This window comes from Megalobrama amblycephala, linkage group LG12 (genome assembly GCF_018812025.1).
Source record: "Megalobrama amblycephala isolate DHTTF-2021 linkage group LG12, ASM1881202v1, whole genome shotgun sequence".
Lineage (NCBI taxonomy): Eukaryota > Metazoa > Chordata > Actinopteri > Cypriniformes > Xenocyprididae > Megalobrama > Megalobrama amblycephala.
The window spans coordinates 5,267,114-5,289,252 of NC_063055.1; the positions used below are offsets into that span (position 1 = coordinate 5,267,114).

The window sequence follows — 22,139 nt, forward strand, 5'->3', positions numbered from 1 at the left end:
TCTTAATTAAGTAGCTTTACAGCGAGCATGTGACACCTCCATCTCATCGACATGCTCATGTCCTCATAGCTCCAGTGTTTACCTGTTTGTTTGTGTGTGTGTTTTAGATACAGTATGTGTAAATCAGCGGGAGTTCAGCGCTCGCTCGAGTCTCAGTCTTACCATGATTTTGTCAGCCATCTGTTGGATCTGCTGTGACTTGGTCTGAATGTCTTCTTTTAGTTTAGTTTCTCTCCGTTCCACCATCTCCAGCCTCTTCACCTGGTTCTCCAGGGTTTTCTTACCATCCTGTTCCATCCAAAAAAGGAAGAAAATCTCATATTGATGATGCATTGCCATGTTATTTGTGCAGCTTACACTGAAAAAAATGTGCTTTGTGTGGAAACATCTAAATTAATTGATTTTATTCAAGTCAAAATATTACTTAGCATCACTGAATCAACATGAATACATTAAAGGGATTGTTCACCCAAATATGAAAATTTTATGTTTATCTTCTTACCCCCAGCGCATCCAAGATGTAGGTGACTTTGTTTATTCAGTAGAACACAAATGATGATTTTTAACTCCAACCGCTGCCGTCTGTCAGTCAAATAATGGGAGTGAATGGGAACTCGAACAATAAGAGGCAAAAAAACTTGCATAGACAAATCCAAATTAAACCCTGCGGCTCGTGACGACACATTGATGTCCTAAGACACGAAACGATCGGTTTGTGCGAGAAACCGAACAGTATTTATATCATTTTTTACGCTCTGACAGCGGAAGTGATGTCTCGCACTCATTGAAGTATAAGCGCGAGACATCACTGCCATTGTCAGAGCGCGATCAGACCTCACTAAGCGAATGCTGAACGCAGTTGGACATAGTGGTGTTTTAGAGGTAAAAAATGATATAAATACTGTTCGGTTTCTCGCACAAACCGATCGCTTCGTGTCTTAGGACATCAGTGTGTCGTCACGAGCCGCAGGGTTTAATTTGGATTTGTCTGTGCAAGACTCTTATTGTTCGAGTTCCCATTCACTCCCATTATTTGACTGACAGACGGCAGCGGTTGGAGTTAAAAATCATCATTTGTGTTCTCCTGAAGAAATAAAGTCACCTACATCTTGGATGCCCCGGGGGTAAGCAGATAAACATAAAATTTTCATTTTTGGGTGAACTATCCCTTTAAGTTGCACCAACAAAATCACATTTAAGAGTTACAGTAGCTCAGGCAGAAAGTAGCTCCTTTTTGCAATTTGGTCCTGGAATATGTTAAGTTTAGTTAAACTTTATTGTCCAGCCTTAGCTGAAAATTGGTCTTTGTTAAAAATTTCTTGCAAAGTAAGATAAAAAAGAAAATAAAAATAAAAAATAGGTTTCTCACAGAGTTAAACCCAGCGTCATCTAATAAAACATGTTTCAAGAATAAAGGATTTTGACAAAACGAACATGTTGGTGGATCTTCTCCTAGCATTAAAAACTTGTGTGTCATCCTGGAATGGCCTTTTCAGCAACTGGTATAAGCAATCTGGTCGCATCGATTTGAAAAATGATTTCATGGAGTTTGTGCATGGTGTATAGATCCCACTCTGTTTGAATCGAAACCATAACCTACTAGCGCCATTCTCTACTCTTTACGCTACAGGAAATGTTTCCAACTTATTCTCTGTGAAATAATAATAAAGTTGAATCTAATCTAATCATAATCATGTTGTTTGTAAATAAAGCAATTTTAATTCAGTCGGATGGTGAAAATGGAAAATGGAGAGGCAGTGCATCACCTCTGTCTCTCGCAGACGTCTGCGCAGGCTGTCGGTGGAGTCCTCTTTGGTCTGCAGACGCTCCAGGTCTCGCTCCAGACGCTCTTTAGCCTGACGTACGTTCTGCAGGAGCTCAGTGGCTTCTGTGCTCGCTTTCACGGCCTGGAAGAAAAGAAAACTGCACGGTAAAAATGTGTAGAGAAAAATGCTACAGTAAAAACATTTTGGTTAACTGAATATTAATCTAAAAAATTGGAAAAATTGGAAAAACTGTAAATTATAAATTGGTTAACTATAAATTTTCTCACCATATACGTGAGTGATTGGCCTTATATGTCATTTTACTGTAAAATACTGTCAAATGTATTGTTTTTGGATGCATAAACTATAAATGACCATATAATTTAAAGTGAAAAAACAGAGGGCATTCCTAGAAGTCCCTGACTGACATCACATACGATTATATTTTATTTCAATAGTTTTGTTTCTTTTTAGCCCCAAAGCTGTGAAACTCACTACCTTAGCTTTTTCCAGGTCTTGTTTTATTGGTTGATTTCATTGGCTATTGTGGGTTTTAAATTTTTAATTTTGAATGTTTATCTGTCTTAAGTATAAAGATGTTCAATCTATTACTTTTTAAGCATTGTAGTTATATGATTTTTTGTTATCTCTTTATTGTTTATTGTGAAGCACCTTGGTTAGCTTATTTCAGCTTGGTCAGCTTTCTTGTTATTTTCAGGTGCTATATCAATAAAAATGACAATAACCTTTTATCATTATGGTGTTTCATGTTACATTTTCTGTTTTGTAGTTAATGTTTATTGCATTTATTGTTGATTGACGTTACTCTGATGGCATTTTGTGTATGACTATTTCTAAATACAAGTATTGGCCATGCTTTATGGACAATATTATTCATCATATGGCTTTCTGTTTTACCACCTGTATTATTATGGTGGTCATCACATTTTAACCCTCTACAGCACAGCGTTGCCCTCAGGCAACGGAAAGTTTTCTTAAGACCTATGCTTAGTAAATTTTTCTTTAAATGATTACAACAAATTAGAAAGGTCGAGAAAGTCCAGTAAGGTGTTGGAGTCAATATCAAACACCATTTAAAGGTGGGACGTCCTGTTCTGACACATGGTCACAGGAGCACATGGTGTGAGAAGAAGGCAATATTATTTGCTTTAGTAATCTTATTTAAAACGACATGAACTGTACATAAAAATAAAAAAAAATATGTGTGTGTGTATGAAGGTGTAGAGAAGCCTTTTGTCAAGTTTTTTTTATTTTGCATGTTAAGAAATTCAGTTTCTCTTTTTGTTGCCTCAGGGCAACGTTGTGTGATAAGGGGTACTTTCGAGGAGGTTTTAGACAATACCTCACATTGGCAACAATGTATTATAAGAAGGGAAGATGCAGGGTTCCTGGGTGTGCAGGAACACCCAAAGTGATGTGCAAAAATTGTAACAAGTTTCGTACGGAGTGAAATCTCATTACATGAAGTACATTATATGGCATAGCACACTACATGATACAGACATGTATCAAATTCAATATATCAATGTCTTTCAAGTGTTTTTCCCTTTTTACTTAATGATTTCTTGATTTTTTTTAAAAATAAAATTTGATTTTGATGATAATTTTCTCTATGACTCTGTACCATTGTCGCACAACGTTGCCCTTAATTTTTTATTTATTTTTTTTAATCAATAAAATGTTCCCAAATGAATTTTTTTTTTTTTCATGTGCCATCAACATGTGTGCAGTAGAGGGTTAAGGTAATAAGCAGATTGTAGTTCAAGTAGCTTGGTATATTATCATTTAATTAAAAATACAGTTAAAGTTGTAAAATATACAGGCACCAATATGCCATTCTGTAATACCGGAAACACTGTCTTTCTTTTTTTTTTACAGTGAATTTCTGGTAAATGCGGCTGACAGATTTACTGTAAATTACACTGTAAAAAAATATCATCGGTCATCTATCATAGATATCATAGGTCATCTATGCTGTGTAATCGATGACAAGTCAAGTCAAATTCCTTCAAAGCAGTTTCAAAGCAGCTCCACATTAATAAACAGCAAAATAACTATATTAATGTTGCAAAATTCAACTATGCAACAAACTCAATTTCAGCTGTGAAGCATGTCTACAGAAAATAATAGTGTCATTATTCAGCTCAACTCAGTTCTTCAATGTTGATTCAATTCAGTTCAATAACAGTGTTGATGTTGCCAAGTTAGTGTTATTATCAAGCTCAATTCAGTTAAAATTTTGTTCTCATCCTATAGTGTCAATGCATTGTTAAAACAATATTATTACTGAATATTCATTTAAAACAAACAAAACATACATTTCAGATCTTCAAGCAGGGCTGAATTTAAAATAAATGTGCACGTACCTTGGCAAGCTTCTCCTGGAGTTCTTCGATCTTTACTTGTTGCTCTGCATTGGTCTGAGACATTTACAAATAAAGAAGCTTAAATACTGTAGAAAAACAGCTACAATAGCAATTTGATGAAAAACAGCATGATTTTCTGGTTTATTCTGGTTTGTGCTGGTTGATTTGTATGGTACTTTGCTGTAAATCAATTTACCATGGAGGTATTGATGGTTAAGATAGTACCAAATATGTTGGTTTTATCAACAGGTTGTCTGCATAAGGTGAATGGAAATAATGAGTTGTTATTTTGGATGTACCTTCTGCAATTTGGTCAGAAGGTCCTCCATCTCAGCCTTGCCTTGTTCTTTAGCCTAAATTAAATAAAAAATATAGACTGAGCAAACCTTGTCTAGTGTGCATCAGCTGGACAGTTCTTGTTTTGAACTTGAACAAACCTTCTGAATCTTCTGCTGGTATTCCACAGCCTTCCTCTTGAGCTCCTCGCTGGTCTGACGAGACTCTTTCAGCTCGGATTCGTACAGGTCACTGCGGCGGCGAGCAGCGGAGAGGTTCTCCTCCAGCTGACGAATAGACACTCGCATTTCCTCCAGCTGAGCGTGGTACTCCTGCAGGGTCATAAATGTTGAAATGGCACTTAAGTTACTCTGTGTCCATGTCTATCAGAAAGAACAGAAACACTGTGTCTATTATTTAGTTCATACAGTCTTAAAAATAAAGGTTCCAAAAGGGGATTTTCTCTGCGATGCCAAAAAAGAACCATTTCTGGTTCCCCAAAGAACCTTCCAGGCAACAGTTTTTAAAAGAATCATTTTTCTTAGTGTGAAGAACATTTTAAAAATCTAAAGAACCTTTTTCCATTATAAAGAACCTGTTGTGCGTTGGAAAGTTTCAATAGATGTTAAAGGTTCTTCATGGAACTATCAATACCAATAAAGAACTTTTATTTTCAAGATTATTTGAATGCATTCGACTACATGAGCATCTACACCGTGAAAGCAATCCAGTCGAATGCATTTTCAACTACCTCTGGAAGTGGTCGAAAGTGGATGAGCTCAAAACATTTTAGACCCCATTTACACATGTATTTAGCATCATCCACTTGTGATCTGATCGATTAAAGTGCATCTTAATACTAGGTGTAAACAGGGCCTTCCAGAGGAAGTCGAAAGCGCATTAGACCAAATTGCTTCCATAGTGTAAACGCTCATGTGGTCCAATCCGTTCAAACAACCACAAAAAGACCGCCTACTGACCTAATGCATAAAAATTATGGGAAGCACAATAGCCAGATGGGATTTAAACTTTGTCAGCTGAAGAACCAAGTTTGGTTTGAAGACAAAAAAAATGTACCAATCACAATGTTCTCTCACCATTCCTGATTTCTAACACACTCTCACAGCGTTCGCGTGGTATAAACAGGGCTTTAGTAACATGGTATAAATGCTTGTTTTCATGATCAAAGCTCTGTAGTTTTAAAACATATAATGCAATGTGATACAATGATGATTTAGAGATGAACAAATAAATGTTACTCAAAAGCCTGATGGATCATATTTGATACTCATATTTTAATATTATTCTTCTAAAAAATGATGTATGGATACTCAAGTAAACCTGCTGTGTTCATCTTGAAATATTGCTAACAATATAAAAGTTATTCTTATGTTTACCTAAAAAAATCAGTAAATATTTCGTTTCAAAACGACATGTGAACCACGAGCTGAAAGTGGATGTTTTTACAATTATACTAAAAGGCCTTTTACTTGCTAATCAATCAGAAGACAGAAGGCATGTAGTAGAGATTGTGTGCAACAGCAAAGTTCTGATCATGTAGTATAAAGCCCTTAGGTATTTCAATATCAAATATGATTTAGTAGGCTTTATAGGGTTAATATGTTTAGTGATGGTTAAATATTCTTGAGCTTTAACAGACATGCCACATCACCCATATGGGTTAGAAGTATTACAAAAAGTATAATGGAAACAGACTCCAATGCAGTACTTAGTAAACAGTTTTGTGCAAAATGGCCGAATCAAATAAAACAGGCGAATTAGAAGACCTTTGTGAGAACATGAGAGGCAGAGAGGAGATGAAATCAGTCTGAGTAACCGACCACGTGATACAGAGAGAGACTAGCACATGAAAAGCAGAGCGGAGAAGTGGATAAATAAGTGTGCTGAGTGGGTGAAAGGGCAGTGAGTGGGCGGATGGAGTGAGTGTGCCAGTCCGAAGCCGATCGGCCCTGGACGTTTTATCAGCCATTAGCTACAGGTCACAAATCATATCCAAGTCATGCCTGACGAAGCCACAATCGCCTAACGAGACATCTTATGGCATTTAACGATAAAATGGAAGCCTTGAGCTACGCCAGAGGTGAGAAGGAAATTTGGCATGACAAGCATAGAAGATACAATCAGTAACTGTCTCTGTTTATTAAACATTGTGGTAAAGCATGTTAGGCATTGCTGCTGTGGAATTTCAGTAATTTGCACCTGCTTTTTAGACTGCGTTTATCACCGTGCTAAATCCTGAATTTAAAGGGCCACTGAAGTGCCTTGGCACGCACAGCATTATTCAATGTGTTGATGTAATTTCCACTGAAACAGGAAAACAGTGCAGGACATATTGATTGGCCCCTCCCCCTTTTTAAAAATAGCCAATAGCATTTCATTTATATCACAGCTCGGGCAGAGCTGTTGAGCTCAGTAAAGCCTCAGTTTCCTTCTAATCTCGAACCGTTTCTCCTCATAATCTTCTCCGTATCCCTTTAAATTATAGCATTCTGTGCAGAATTCAAATGGGTCCGATATATTATAAACCGTTTCATTCTTACATTTATAGTCCGAAAAGTCCATTCAGTATAAACTTGATAATATAGTCTGCTATAATATATATTATACGTGTTAGAGCTGTTATGTAAACAGGTCGCATGCTGCGTTCCCCCAATCAATGACAATGAAAACGCAAATATGCAAATAAGAACATTAACCCAGGGTTTAAGAAAGTACAGTAAGGCTTTTCACACTTGAAATGGTTAACAATGGGTCATTTTAAACCCCAGGTAAACGGAATCCTGGGTTATCTTGCTTCACGTTTCACACTGCTCATAATTTACCCGGGGTTAACAATTAATCCTGGGTGTTTGTAAACTAGCATTTCACACCGTACATACCTGCTTATTTGCATATTTGCTGTGTCAGTGTCATTGATTGGACGAACGCAGCACACAATACGTTTACATAAAAGCTCTAGCATTGCGCATTTTTATATTACCGACTATACTATCAAGTTTATACTGAATGGACATTTCGGACTATAAAGATAAGAATGAAATAGTCACTCAAATTACTGTTTATATACAATGTGCAGAGTTTCCATGACTTTCCAAAGCATGCAAATATGAGTACACAATTGGTTGTCTGTTGCTAGCGTAACATTCTAACACCGTACCATGGGTTTACCCAGGGTTAAAGGCGGTGTTTAGAATGACAATAACCCGGGGTTAAGCGAGTGTTTAAAGCCCTAGTGTGAGACGGCAGCTTATGAATACCCAGGATTAATTGCTAGCCCGTGTCAGTTATGGTCAGTGTGAAACATAAAGCAAAATAACCCAGGATTCCATTTATCTAGGCTTAGAATGACCCAGGGTTAACCATTTCAAGTGTGAAAAGTGACCAACTATTAACCATACTGTTGTCCCTACTTTTATTTGCATTTAATAAAAACAATAAGGCACTTGAGGCTGTGCTATATTGTGAACGTAGAGAGGAAAAACAGCCAAGCACACAAAAACAGATATAGAAGAGCACGTTTGTGTTTTTTGCATTATATTACCATAGTGAAGATTATAATTATTCACCAGAAATGACAGAAAAGAGGTGCTTGACATTTTGTGAAATTGCCTCCCAAATGAAAGTCATAATATGAAAAAAAATAGCTCAAAGTGAGTCAACACAATCTTCTTCTGTCAATCCTTTATGCTAATGTGACTACTTAATTATCAATAGTGAGCTAATTGCAGGAATAACATCAATTGTGACAATGCCATTTTACCATGTGGACTGGAATTAAAACATCTGCATTAGTTGCAAGCACTAAAAAAGATCCTGAATGCAACATTCATTCACCAGAAAGAAAAATCCCAAATGAGATCTCTTGAATATCTCAATTGTTTCTCCTAAACGCCAATCAGATGGAAAGCCAATTGAAGTCTTTCATTAAATCTCATGTTTTTCTGATTTTTCTTTAGAAATGTTTGTATTTTAAGCCATTCAGAAGTACTACATAATCTCATATGCGTCTCCTCTAGAGTTTAACAACAGATCTTGACAATGTCTTAAAATTTGGCTCATTAATGCTCATTTATTTTCAAGAGAAACATCAGAGACAAAGTTTATACCTAGAAAAAAAATTCAATAGAATAAGAGACAGTTGAGTTTATAAGATTAATTATAATTAAAGTTAGTTCAACTGAACACTTGCTTTAGTTCATGACTCCTAAACTAAACACAGTAAATAAACATTTTAGCCATTTAAGACCTTTTATTTACATAATCCAAAGCAAGTTTCAGATGAGTAAGTCCACTAAAAGCCAAAAAACTAAAAGCCAATGCACAAATAAATCTGTCAGCCACTAAAACTTCCATCTGAACTGGAAATCACCCTCTAAAAGCAGCTCTACTCTAAAATGACAGCTTAATGCACTGATTCCCTCTGAGCTTAACAAACCAATGAGGAACTTTATATATACATGAAAACATCTTTCTGTGGCTGTGCCACTTTGTTTTTTTGGTTTTAAGCACAAGAGAGCCCAATAGCTAGTCATTTTACCCCATAGGGATTTAAAAACACTCTTCAGTAAAGACTTAACCAAAACCTGTTCCAAGATGAATCACAACATTACAAACTTTGAATGGAAGCAAAAAGAAAAAGAAAAAAAAGTCTGGAAATGGACGAAGGTATAACACTGATGAGGAACTACTACTATCCCATAAAGAATGTCATAATTAAATCAATTATGAGTATAAAATTGATATTTATTGCAAAATAGTTCTGCTTATCTGTGTTTTCACATTCCAGACAGACTGTAAGTACAGTCTGAATTAGTGGTGGCAATTTTTAAGTGAATCTTTCTGTAAGTTACATTGTTACACCAATTAGGCCATCTTTAAGAGGGAATCATTCATTCAACTGGTTCATTCAAAAATATCAATTCATTAAGGAATGACACAAGTGACTGTTTTTAAGAGGGAGTCATTCTAATCACTCACTCAACTGTTCATTCAAACATACCGATTCATTAAAGAATGACACAAGTGACTGTTTTTAAAAGGGAGTCATTCTAATCATTCACTCAACTGATTCGTTCAAACATACCGATTCATTAAAGAATGACACAAGTGACTGTTTTTAAGAGGGAGTCATTTTAATCATTCACTCAACTGATTCGTTCAAACATACAGATTTATTAAGGAACGGCAGAAGTGACTTTTTAAAAGGGAGTCATTCTAATCATTCACTCAACTGATTCGTTCAAACATACCGATTCATTAAGCAATGACACAAGTGACTATTTTTAAAAGGGAGTCATTCTAATCATTCACTCAACTGATCTGTTCAAACATACTGATTTATTAAAGAATGACACAAGTGACTGTTTTTAAGAGGGAGTCATTCTAATCATTCACTCAACTGATTCGTTCAAACATACAGATTTATTAAGGAACGACAGAAGTGACTGTTTTTAATAGAGAGTCATTCTAATCATTCACTCAACTGATTCGTTCAAACATACAGATTTATTAAGGAACGACACAAGTGACTGTTTTTAAGAGGGAGTCATTCTAATCATTCACTCAACTGATTCGTTCAAACATACAGATTTATTAAGGAACGACAGAAGTGACTGTTTTTAAAAGGGAGTCATTCTAATCATTCACTCAACTGATTCGTTCAAACATACCGATTCATTAAGGAACGACAGAAGTGACTGTTTTTAAGAGGGAGTCATTCTAATCATTCACTCAACTGATTCGTTCAAACATACCGATTCATTAAGGAACGACACAAGTGACTGTTTTTAAGAGGGAGTCATTCTAATCATTCACTCAACTGATTCGTTCAAACATACCGATTCATTAAGGAACGACACAAGTGACTGTTTTTAAAAGGGAGTCATTCTAATCATTCACTCAACTGATTCGTTCAAACATACCAATTCATTAAGGAATGACACAAGTGACTGTTTTTAAAAGGGAGTCATTCTAATCATTCACTCAACTGATTCGTTCAAACATACCGATTCATTAAGGAACGACACAAGTGACTGTTTTTAAGAGGGAGTCATTCTAATCATTCACTCAACTGATTCGTTCAAACATAACGATTTATTAAGGAACGACAGAAGTGACTGTTTTTAGAAGGGAGTCATTCTAATCATTCACTCAACTGATTCGTTCAAACATACAGATTTATTAAGGAACGACACAAGTGACTGTTTTTAAAAGGGAGTCATTCTAATCATTCACTCAACTGATTCGTTCAAACATAACGATTTATTAAGGAACGACAGAAGTGACTGTTTTTAAGAGGGAGTCATTCTAATCATTCACTCAACTGACTCGTTCAAACATAACAATTTATTAAGGAACGACAGAAGTGACTGTTTTTAAAAGGGAGTCACTCTAATCATTCACTCAACTGATTCGTTCAAACATACCGATTCATTAAGGAACGACACAAGTGACTGTTTTTAAAAGGGAGTCATTCTAATCATTCACTCAACTGATTCGTTCAAACATACCAATTCATTAAGGAATGACACAAGTGACTGTTTTTAAAAGGGAGTCATTCTAATCATTCACTCAACTGATTCGTTCAAACATACCAATTCATTAAGGAACGACAGAAGTGACTGTTTTTAAAAGGGAGTCATTCTAATCATTCACTCAACTGATTCGTTCAAACCTACAGATTCATTAAAGAACGACACAAGTGACTGTTTTTAACAGGGAGACATTTAAATCATTCATTTAACTTATTTGTTCAAACATACCGATTCATTAAGGAACGACACAAGTGACAGTTTTTAAGAACAAATCATTTAACCGATTCATTCAAAAGCACTTGATTCATTCTGCAAAGAAACACATTGCTCAGAGAGGAAGTGTAACTGGCAATATTATGTCTAAAACGTATGCTATTTAACATTAACTTACTGAACTATTTAAATTGTTTTTCATTGCAGGCTAACAATTTAAGTCCTTACAGACTGAGTTACACTTACTAATAATACATACTTAAAACAGGACTATGTAGCAGATGAGTTTAAATGCATCTAGTAACTACAGAACCAAACTGAAATTTTTATCAGTTTGATCAACTCTGTAGGATAAAATGAACACTTCATTTAAAGTCTGATTGCTGCTAATTCGAGACCTTTGCCAGCTTGTCACGACAGCATTTCCACTGCATCTGCAACATCCTTCACTGCTAGGTACCATTTTTGTCTCCATGGCAACCGCAGTGCGATGGAGTCTAGCTCTGGGGGAGATGTGCAAGAACAGCAGAAAGAAGGCTGTTTTTCTATTGTGTTCTTACCTTCACATCTCATTCTTCAATTTTACGTTCTCCATCACTTTACTCATGGCTATAAGTGGCCATCGCTATTTCAGATAGTGTTTCAGAAGCTGAGATGGACAGAGCTCATTTGTACTCATACTGTGGACTCTATCAGCAGGGCTCTTACTAGCAGAAGCTCTATGGGAATAATCTGAAAAATCTGTGAAATGCTCACTCAGACCCCCCAGTGTTAAACAAAGACACAAAATGCTCCAATATGACATACAGTAAATGAATGAAGCATGATGCACACACAGAAACTTTCCTGAAACCCGGTTATGTCAGTCAGAGGTACATGAACCACTGCATACATACACACACACAATGAATCCAGTCCGCAGATCTTAAATCAAACACCTCCAGTGAAAACACCCTCTATATAATACTACAACTATTTCTCCATGCATCCAATACAACAGCATGTGAGAGTCATCTGAAGCTTTATATTTCATTTAGAAATGTAATTTTTATAGTTTTTTTTATTATTATTGTTTAAAAACTAAAAAACTTCTTTTTATGACGTTTTGCTTGTGTTTGTGCTATGTTTCTGTACAATAAATGACATTTGCTGTGATTATTTTGTTAATGGAATAATTTTTTTAAGGCTATAATTCTCCAAAAACAAGTCGATAACACTTTACAAAAGGTTTCCATGCTAGAAAATGCCTTAACTAAAACAAATGTACAATGAGAAATACATTTGTTGCAGTATAACTTTAGTTAATACAAACATGACTATTAATTTTTAGTTAATGTTAGCTCAGGACCATTAAATAATATTGATAAATACACCTTTTGATTTTTAGTTATGTATTAATAAATGTTGACATTAACTTTAAGATTAATACATGCTTTAGAAGTAGGGCTGGGTATTGACACAAGTTTCACGATTCGATTCAATTTCGATTCACAAGCTTGCGATTTGATTCGATTCCCATTCACTTCAATTTCAATTATTCAATTTCAATTATCAGACAGGTACACTTAAATTACACACAAGGATGTTTATATAATAATAAAGTTATAATACTAACTTTACAATTACATAATTGTTTCAACTCCAATCCGTTTAAATGGTGGCTGTCATAAAAACTTGACAGATTTATTCAAAAATACATCAAAGTTCAAGTTCAAAGTGTTTATTGTCATATGCACAGACAGAAAGCTTGTTTCCCTGCACAATGAAATTCTTACTTTGCCGTCCACAATAAATACCATATAGTAAAGTAAAATAAATAAAAAATAAAAAGTAGAGGTAGTGCAGTTCTGAATAAAGGCAATAAAAAATGAGGTAGTGCAGTTCTGAAAATAATAAATGTGCAAAAGCAAAAGTATAAATCAATGTAAACAGTTATGTACATGTAAGCAATTATGTCCATGTAAACAGTTATGTAAACAGTCAAATATTGAAAATAATAATGAATATGTAATATGGTGCATATATTTAGCAAAATGCTCCTCTTTAGAGTTCATTTTTCTATCGGACTAAGGAGTTTAGGGTCACTGAATGGCTTTTCATACTTCTGAGGTAACTTAAATGCAACATTGCGTGACATATTGTTTACAAGCTGTTTTATTGACGTCTTTCCGAGGTTGAAACACTAATTGAACGATTACATGAGGCATGATACAGATTTCGGTAAGTTGTACTGTATCTTTTAGCTTACCTTCTGGTGTTCATTCATGTTTATTTCGCGCTGTAAGTAGTGGTAATGGGAAGAGATGATCGGTTCACGAGCGCTTGATCTAAGGCGGCAGGCAGGGTTGCCAGGTTTTCACAACAAACCCCACCCAGTTACTACTCGAAACTGGCCCAAAACTAGCCCAATCACGTTTCGGGGGTTCCCACAGTAAAAATCATTCCGGGGGGTAAAACGCACATTAAGAGCGCCAAAACGGTATTGTTCGAATTTCGTAAGTTCTTTTGTACGGAGCCCCGTACATGACATGCAAGAAAAAAAAATTAATCGTGTGCATGATTTACTAATTCCTTCCCTGGATTTACTAAATCGTGCGCAGGACTTACTATTTAGTTCCCTCAATTTACTAAATTGTGCGCACGATTTACTAAAACGTGCACATGATTTAGGCTACTATTTCGTTCCCTCGATTTATAAATTATGCGCATGATTTATAAATCGAGGGAACAAAATAGTAAATCGTGCACACGTTTTAGTAAATCGAGGGAACTAAATAGTAGGCTAAATCGTGTGCAAGTTTTAGTAAATCGAGGGAACAAATTAATAAATCGTGCGCACGAATTAGCCTACTATTTTTTTTCCCTGCATGTCATGTCCGGGGCTCCGTACTTTTGAAATCTGAGACTTGTTATTTCATATCAAAAATAACAAAACACAAAACTTAATGCGTTTTATTGGATGGGGCATGGGAGGTGTGCTACAATGTTCCGTTAATTCATCAACTTAAAACAGGAACTAAAAGATCAATTCTTGGGTTTTATGAATTGATAGGCCTATATGTTCATAAAAATGAGAATCGATTAAAATCGAGAAATCGATATTTTTTTACCCAGCCCATTGTTGGTCGTTAACTAATGTAGTTAACTAACGTTAATGGAACCTTATTATAAAGTGTTACCAACAAGTCTTGTTATCTTATACAATTTTTTTTCTTCTGAAGTAAATGTATCATACTCTTCTGTATCATGTAGCTCAAACAGAGGCAACTCCAGGGTCAGGGAATACATGAATTGATAAAAACCTATACAGCTTTGAATGCATTAATGTATGAAAGCATCTGCTAAACGTATGTAAATGTCTTCTAGAAAACAAGACTGATTAAGGAAATTATTTTTGCAATGCATGGAGCTCTTTGCTCACTGAAACAATGGCTTTGTCCGAAATCGCCACCTATACCCTTATTCACTATTCCCTACATTAGTCCATTCGAAGGAGTGAATGAAAAAGAATTCGGACTCTAAGTGTTTGCTGTTTAATAAGTATTTGAAACTTAGCAGACTGGCAGCTCCAGTAATAATGAAAAGATTTATCTTGAACTCTGTCATGGAAACTATGTATAAACTATTTAATAATCAATTAAAAAGGAATTTATACCTGTATGATATTACGCTGTACCCACATTGGACCAGTGGTTAGGAACATAGATGGATGGATGATTCAGATGCGGGCACCATGTTCTGGTCAGACGCGGGAATTAATTTGCCGCGCAACTGTCACAGTGCATTATGGATATTCTCTAGCTGTTGAGCATATATCGGTTGTATACTCGTTATTGCAGTCCTCTATGGTTTCGGACACCAAATGGCCATCTCCTCAAATAGTGCCCTATTTAAGGGTAGGGGCAATTTTGGACACAGCCAATATGTATTGTCAAAAGGCTGAAATGAAAATATGCATTGAATCCGAACCTGTTCTTTAATTTCCTGCAGTTTGTTGCTCTGCTCCCGTATGTCGTGCAGCAGCTGCAGAGCTTTATCATCCTCCTGCGACACCTCCATGCGGGCCTGCTCCAAACTGCGCTTCAAACTCTGAAATACACACACAAACAAAAAGCGAGTAGTGCAATTCAGATCACACCACATTTCCACATCTGGACAGTATACTCACGCTGCACTCGGTGATGTAGGTGGCCAGGTCTTGCTCTAAAATGGTCCTCTGGGTTTCTGAAGCCTTGAGCTCCACGTCTTTCTGCTGCAAAACCGACTCCAGGTCCGACATCTTGCGCTGCACTTTTGAAATCTCCTGCTCCATCTTCCAAAACAACAAGGACAATAGGTAGAGATTGAATTATCCATGAAATAATATAAGACTTCACTGTATGCTGCTGCAGACGTACCTTTATATATGATTGTCTACTCTTCCTCTAGCAGTCTGAAAGCTTCAGCTCTAAAGGTCTTGTTCTCGGTGAGCTTGTAGGCTGAAAGACGAGGTCTGAATGAACTTGCCCTTTCTAGAAGAAAGAGAAAAAGAAGGAGTTGAGAAAAGCAACAAGAAACTACATTTACACTTCAGTTATACTGAAACAAATCGCTGAAACTTCTGCTTTTATAGTAAACTAAACTATAAAAAACTGCTGTTGTGATTGTCCACAAAGCCAGTGAAACAATTAAATGCTCCATTTCAGCTCTATTTAAGCCAAGACATATGTAAATTGATTAAACTTTTCGGTGCAAATCTCAGAAGCTCCAATAATAAATAATTAAACAATGCAATTATAATATTGCACATGATTTGATTCCAAAAACAGAGAGGACTAAAGACAAATGAGAGTAAGAGGGAAATATGATGCCAGGACACACATTTCATCTCCATTTATCAAACTAGATTTTTACACAAGCTGCTCAATTTGAGGAATCATTCATATACATTACCATTTAAAAATTTGGGGACAGTAAGATTTAAAAATAAATAAATAAACATACTTGTATTAAACATGGATGCATTAACTTAAAATCTGTTCTTTTGAACTTTCTATTCATCAAACAATCCTGAAAAAAATGTATAATGGTTTCCAAAAATGGTATTAAGCAGCACAACTGTTTTCAACATTGATAATAATCAGAAATGTTTCTTGAGCAGCAAATCATCATATTAGAATGATTTCTGAAGGATCATGTGACACTGAAGACTGGAGTAATGATGCTGAAAATTCAGCTTTGATCACAGGAATAAATTACATTTTATAATATATGCAAATAGAAAACAGTTATTTGAAAATTGTAATAATATTTCACAATATTACTGTTTTTACTGTATTTGTGATCAAATAAGTGCAGCCTTGGTGAGAAGAAGAGACTTCTTTCAAAAATATTTTTTTACAAAATCTCACAAACCCCAAACTTTTGAACCGTAGTACATGTAGCACAAGCGGCACACGGAACAGTTCATAAACAGCATTTTTCTGACAGTATAAAACTAAACAAAAATATTAACGATCATCTTAAACTTTTCATACAATCAAATGCTCTCTAGTTTCGAATGAGAACATATACTGCCATTTTGCTTTCCGTATCCCACAAAACTGTAAATATTCTGTGCTGTATGTGCATATGAGCTCAGCACAGAGTCTATTTTTAACAAGCCCAATCATATTAGATATGCACAGACTGTTTCTAACTGCCACTCTCGACTTGGCATCCTTGGAGATGGAGGGAAAAAATGAAAGACAGAGGAAAAGAACTCCTAATAAAAGCACAAGCATCTCTACTCCTCCATATCATTCCCTCTCTCTCTCTTTCAGTAGCCTGAGGCTTTACAATTCAGCGTTAGGAGGCTTATAGATTACAAAACACACTCACACAAAACCCCAAAAATGCTTATGGAATCGTTTTCCAAACCCAAAGCAGCAATATGAACTCATGTTCACATTAACAGAAACGTGCAGCCTGAAGGAACACACACACACACACACACACACACACACACTAAACACGTAATATCTGCTGAAGGTCCCGTGACTGGGTTTCACACATGTGCACTACAGACTCAAACCCATGGCTACAGGCCTTATGAATACACACAATGCACATCGAATGAGTGTATCACATCCTCGCATGTACACAGATATTATTTATGAGATTAAACTAGAGCCATATGCACCATCAGTTTTTACTGAAGTCTAAAGGATGGCCCCCTAAATGCCATCGCATTAGATCAAGTGTCTGTATCTGTGTCTCAAAGGCGGCAGGATCTTTTCTCTACACTTACTTCACTTTTCCTCATCATTGATAAAGTCTTTGAATCAGCTGGTGTTTTAGTGATTTTTAGTGGATATATGAAGTTCACACAGGTGTCATGAACTATGAGAATCACATTATTAACTACGAACATAATTCACTAACACCTTTGAGGGCCACTTTTAAACTAAATACAAAAAAGAGCTTTGATGAAGATGATTTCAACTATTAATCTGACTTATGTCTGATATTCAATTGGAGTGAACTACTGTGATCGAAGATTATGAAATATATGAACATGTAATAGAGTTTTTAGTGATTTTTTTCCCCTAAAAATGAACAAAATCTGCATCCGATCCACCATAAACCATACTGTAGATTACATAACCAGAACATGCAAATGGTCATGCAAAAATATCATTATACTTCTGAAGCCAGCTGGATGCATAATTTAGTATGTAGAAAATCAACGCTGTATTTCAAGATGAGACATGTTTTAATTATTCTGATCTCTCGGCTAACACTGATCTCTGGGGAGGGAGAATAAGAGAAATTCAGCTGTAAAGAAATGGGAAACAAACAAGAAACTCTGACCAAAGGGGATAAAAATCACAACAGTTCTCAAAGCAGAATATTTTAAAAGTTCTGACACATTGACATGCTGAAGGCAAGAATGAATATTAAATCACTGATCTTGTAACATCATGCATCAGCGTGAACAAGAGCTCATCTGATTGACATCTGATTGATATGTTCAATATGTGAAGAGCAGGTCTGACATTTGATCGTCATTCTTTGACATGGCTAGAACTAATTAAATTACTAAATAAAATGAACAAATTAAAATAAATCAATTCAATAAAATAAATAAATAAATAAAATAAACCAATTAAAATGGATAAATTCAATAAAAAAACTAAATAAACAAAAATGAACATTAAAAAAATAAATAAAAATTGAAAAATAAATTGAAAAAATTAAAATTGCACAACAAATTACACAAAATAAATAAATAAAATGAACACATTAAAATAAATGAATTCAATAAAATAAAAAGAATAATAAATAAATTGAACAAATTAAAATAAATTCAATAAAAAACTAAATAAATAAATAAAATAAACCAATTAAAACTGATAAATTCAATAAACAAAAAAATAAATAAAAATGAACACATTACAATAAATAAATTCAATAAAATAAAAAGAATAATAAATAAATTGAACAAATTAAAATAAATTAAATAAAAAACAAATTAAATAAATTAAATGAACAAATTAAAATAGATCAATTTAATAAAAACAAAATAAATAAAATTAACAACTGAAAATAAATAAATTCAACGAATTACACAAAATAAATAAAATGAACACATTAAAATAAATAAATAAATTAACCTATTTTAATAAAGAAATAAATAAAGAACCAATTCAAATAAAATAAATAAACAAACAAACAGTAGGGCATTCATAGATAGATAGATAGATAGATATTTGCAGCAACCTTATGCATGCACAATCATGCACACACATGCATCAGGTGTTGAGGTCATGCACTGAGTTCATTCACACAATAAAGTGACACTTTCTGTTTGTAAAGATCAAATAACAGTCTGTTTCTCGTGCTCATCTCTGTGAGCATGAATGGATGCCGTCTGAGCTGCAGTCACGACCACACCGATCCCTTTACCTGATCAGCACTTCTGCGTGAGTGCTCACATTAATCACATTATTATTTCCCAAAAATAATATTCAGTTATCTGCATGTGTGTTTGTGTGTGTGTGTGTGTATGTGTGTGGGATTGTGTTTGAGAGAGGATGAAAAGCTCTCGAGGATTACTGAGCGTGTGCATCACGACACACCGCAGGCTGCAGCATGAAATCATCTCACTGTCAAACTTACAGACACTTTCACAGCTCTGCATTAATGTTGGATCACGGGTGTGCTTAAAATCACTGCGTATCATTAATGCTATTCAAATACGGTATCAGTAATTACAAAATCATGCAATACTGATCTCTGAGCCTGTATTGCACATTGTGCAGATTTAATCCAAATTATGACAGATAAACAAAGTTTCTAAGGAGTGTTAGCTGGTTTAGGATTACGAGAGCAATTAAAACCTGAACTGACTAAATATACTAATATTAGGAGGTTGTTTAACAAGGTTTAAAGCCCCAAATGTTCATCTATTTGCTTCGGCATGTGTTCTGAAACTGAGCCAATCCAGTGTGAGATTCAGACAGTTTAAGTGGCTTAATAACAGCTTGAGCGACAGAAAGACACGATTCCCCTGAAATCTCCAACAGCCGGATTAAAAGACTTCAGCAGTAACAGAATGAGGTAAACACAGGAAGTGATGCGGTATGGGCGTGTCCGACCTCATCTTTTTGGTAACTTTTTTTTTGTTTGTTAGCGTTCCGAATTCAACAAGAAGTGTCAAAAATGATCTGCATTTGTTGACGCATTTCCCTCCAAATTGCAGCCAAACAACATTATTGAATTCTTTCCCATTAGTTTGATTGGGAACAGAAAAACATCCATATGAGTTTTCAGTAGCATTGCATAGAGGGAGGAGGGAGAGAGAGAGAGAGAGAGGAAAGTGAAGGGATATGCTGTTTCCATAGAAATAAGTCCATTCTGTCACCTTCTTGCTACTCTTTTCCTCATACATTTCTATTTCATAACACCCACATACTGTATTTTGCAGTCTCTGAACAGAGCGCAGACCAGTTACCTGAACTACACGGCCAGGAATCAATGCATATTTGATTTTGCTGAAGAAAATGTGAGTGGTGCAAAACTTGCTGTCACGATGCCAGTGTGGTTGCCAGGGCATTGCTTATGCGGATGCTGGGGTCAAAAGACACTTTGGGATTTTTCCACCTGTTTTATGGTCCAGCAGGGGAAAATGGTGCATCTGATTACTTACAACTTACACCTTTCCTCAACAGAACACAACACAAACGCCGCTCTGCACACTCAACTTTACTACTTTGTGTTAGCAGTTTGATCAGATAAGGCTGAAGCTGATATCCGAGCGGTTGTGTTGCACTCTAATTACTAATGACCAGGGCAGTGGTGATGTTCTACAGACCTGGTGTCATGACACGCAGTGAGAGTTCACACGCTGACAGTGTTGGCATCTGTGTTGGCACCACCAGTCTCAACTCTCTCTCTGCACCCATCTGAGACGCCACCTGGACGTATTCTCAGCTTTTGTAAGATCACAAATGACAGTATGCAACAAGGAGTCGCATTTATTTATAATCTTTAACCGCAAAACAATGAATTGCAATGCCGTTGTTTACACACAAACAAACGTCCTTAATCTCTCTCTCTCTCTGCAGTTCAGTAAATGATGTTGATACTCACCCTAAAGGAGCCCAGCTTGAGCTTCTGTTCTGCTGTGGATCCACTTTAGAGAGGGCAGGACCGCACGAGGGAAGCCCAAGAGTGTTGAGTCGTCCTGGGCAGCCATGAGCTGGGGAACGGGCATCTGCGGCTGGAGGTATCTGGAGGAGTCATCCTCGGAGAGTTCTTGAGTTGTGCGGGAGAAGCGGATCAGATACACTTGAGTGGGAAGAGAGAGAAGCACTGAGACGAGGAGGGAAGCGAGCTGTATCCTAGAGAAGACAGTGAATCGTGCACACCTCTCTCGCTCTCGCTCTCTCTCTCTCCACTGCAGAAGCTCTCTATAATCACAGTAATATAAGCAGACTGACTCACTGTTGAAACTGTTGAAGCTCTCTCTCTCTCTTGCTCTCTCTCACTCACTCACTCACTCACTCAGAACCGATATTTATCTTTTCTCCCCACATCTGATTCCAGTTCAGACATTTTGTGACTCACTGCTTGTACATCATTATTTGATTTTCATATTTCATTTTGAGAATTTTTAGAGAATCTATCTATCTATCTATCTATCTATCTATCTATCTATCTATCTATCTATCTATAAACAACAATCAAACAAAATCTATCTATCTATCTATCTATCTATCTATAAACAACAATCAAACAAAATCTATCAACAATCAAACAAATTCTATCTATCTATCTATCTATCGTTCTATCATTCTACCAATCTGTCGTTCATCTGTCTATCTACAAACAACAATCGCACAAAATCTATCATCTATCATCTATCTATCTATCTATCTATCTATCTATCTATCTATCGTTCTATCGTTCTGTCGTTCTATCTACAAACAAAAATCGAAGAAAATCTATCTATCTATCTATCTATCTATCTATAAACAGCAATCAAACAAAATCTATCTATCTACAAACAACAATCAAACAAAATCTGTCTATCTATCTATCTATCTATCTATCTATCTATCTATCTATCTATCTATCTATCTATCTATCGTTCTATCATTCTACCAATCTGTCGTTCATCTGTCTATCTACAAACAACAATCGCACAAAATCTATCATCTATCTATCTATCTATCTATCTATCGTTCTGTCGTTCTGTTGTTCTATCTACAAATAAAAATCGAAGAAAATCTATCTATCTATCTATAAACAACAATCAAACAAAATCTATCTATCTACAAACAACAATCGAACAAAATCTATCTATCTATCTATCTATCTATCTATCGTTCTGTCGTTCTATCTATAAACAAAAATCGAAGAAAATCTATCTATCTATCTATCGATCTATCTATCGTTCTGTCGTTCTGTTGTTCTATCTA

At 35.6% G+C, this 22,139-nt stretch overlaps 1 protein-coding gene across 8 annotated transcripts in view; it reads right to left on the reverse strand.

Annotated features, from left to right (window-relative positions):
* LOC125279925 (citron Rho-interacting kinase) overlaps positions 1-20,949 on the reverse strand; it is a 58,718-nt gene extending 37,769 nt beyond the window's left edge. For all 8 annotated transcript variants that reach the window (XM_048210080.1, XM_048210082.1, XM_048210081.1 and 5 more), the window contains exons 1-9: positions 20,809-20,949; positions 15,594-15,707; positions 15,365-15,508; positions 15,166-15,285; positions 4,591-4,761; positions 4,453-4,506; positions 4,154-4,207; positions 1,767-1,907; positions 163-288 (exon numbers count right to left, since the gene is read on the reverse strand). In XM_048210080.1, coding sequence (XP_048066037.1) covers positions 163-288; positions 1,767-1,907; positions 4,154-4,207; positions 4,453-4,506; positions 4,591-4,761; positions 15,166-15,285; positions 15,365-15,508 — 810 coding nt within the window. In that variant the 5' untranslated portion in view covers positions 15,594-15,707; positions 20,809-20,949. The remainder of the gene's footprint in view (positions 1-162; positions 289-1,766; positions 1,908-4,153; positions 4,208-4,452; positions 4,507-4,590; positions 4,762-15,165; positions 15,286-15,364; positions 15,509-15,593; positions 15,708-20,808) is intronic.
* Between the last annotated feature and the right edge of the window lie 1,190 nt (positions 20,950-22,139).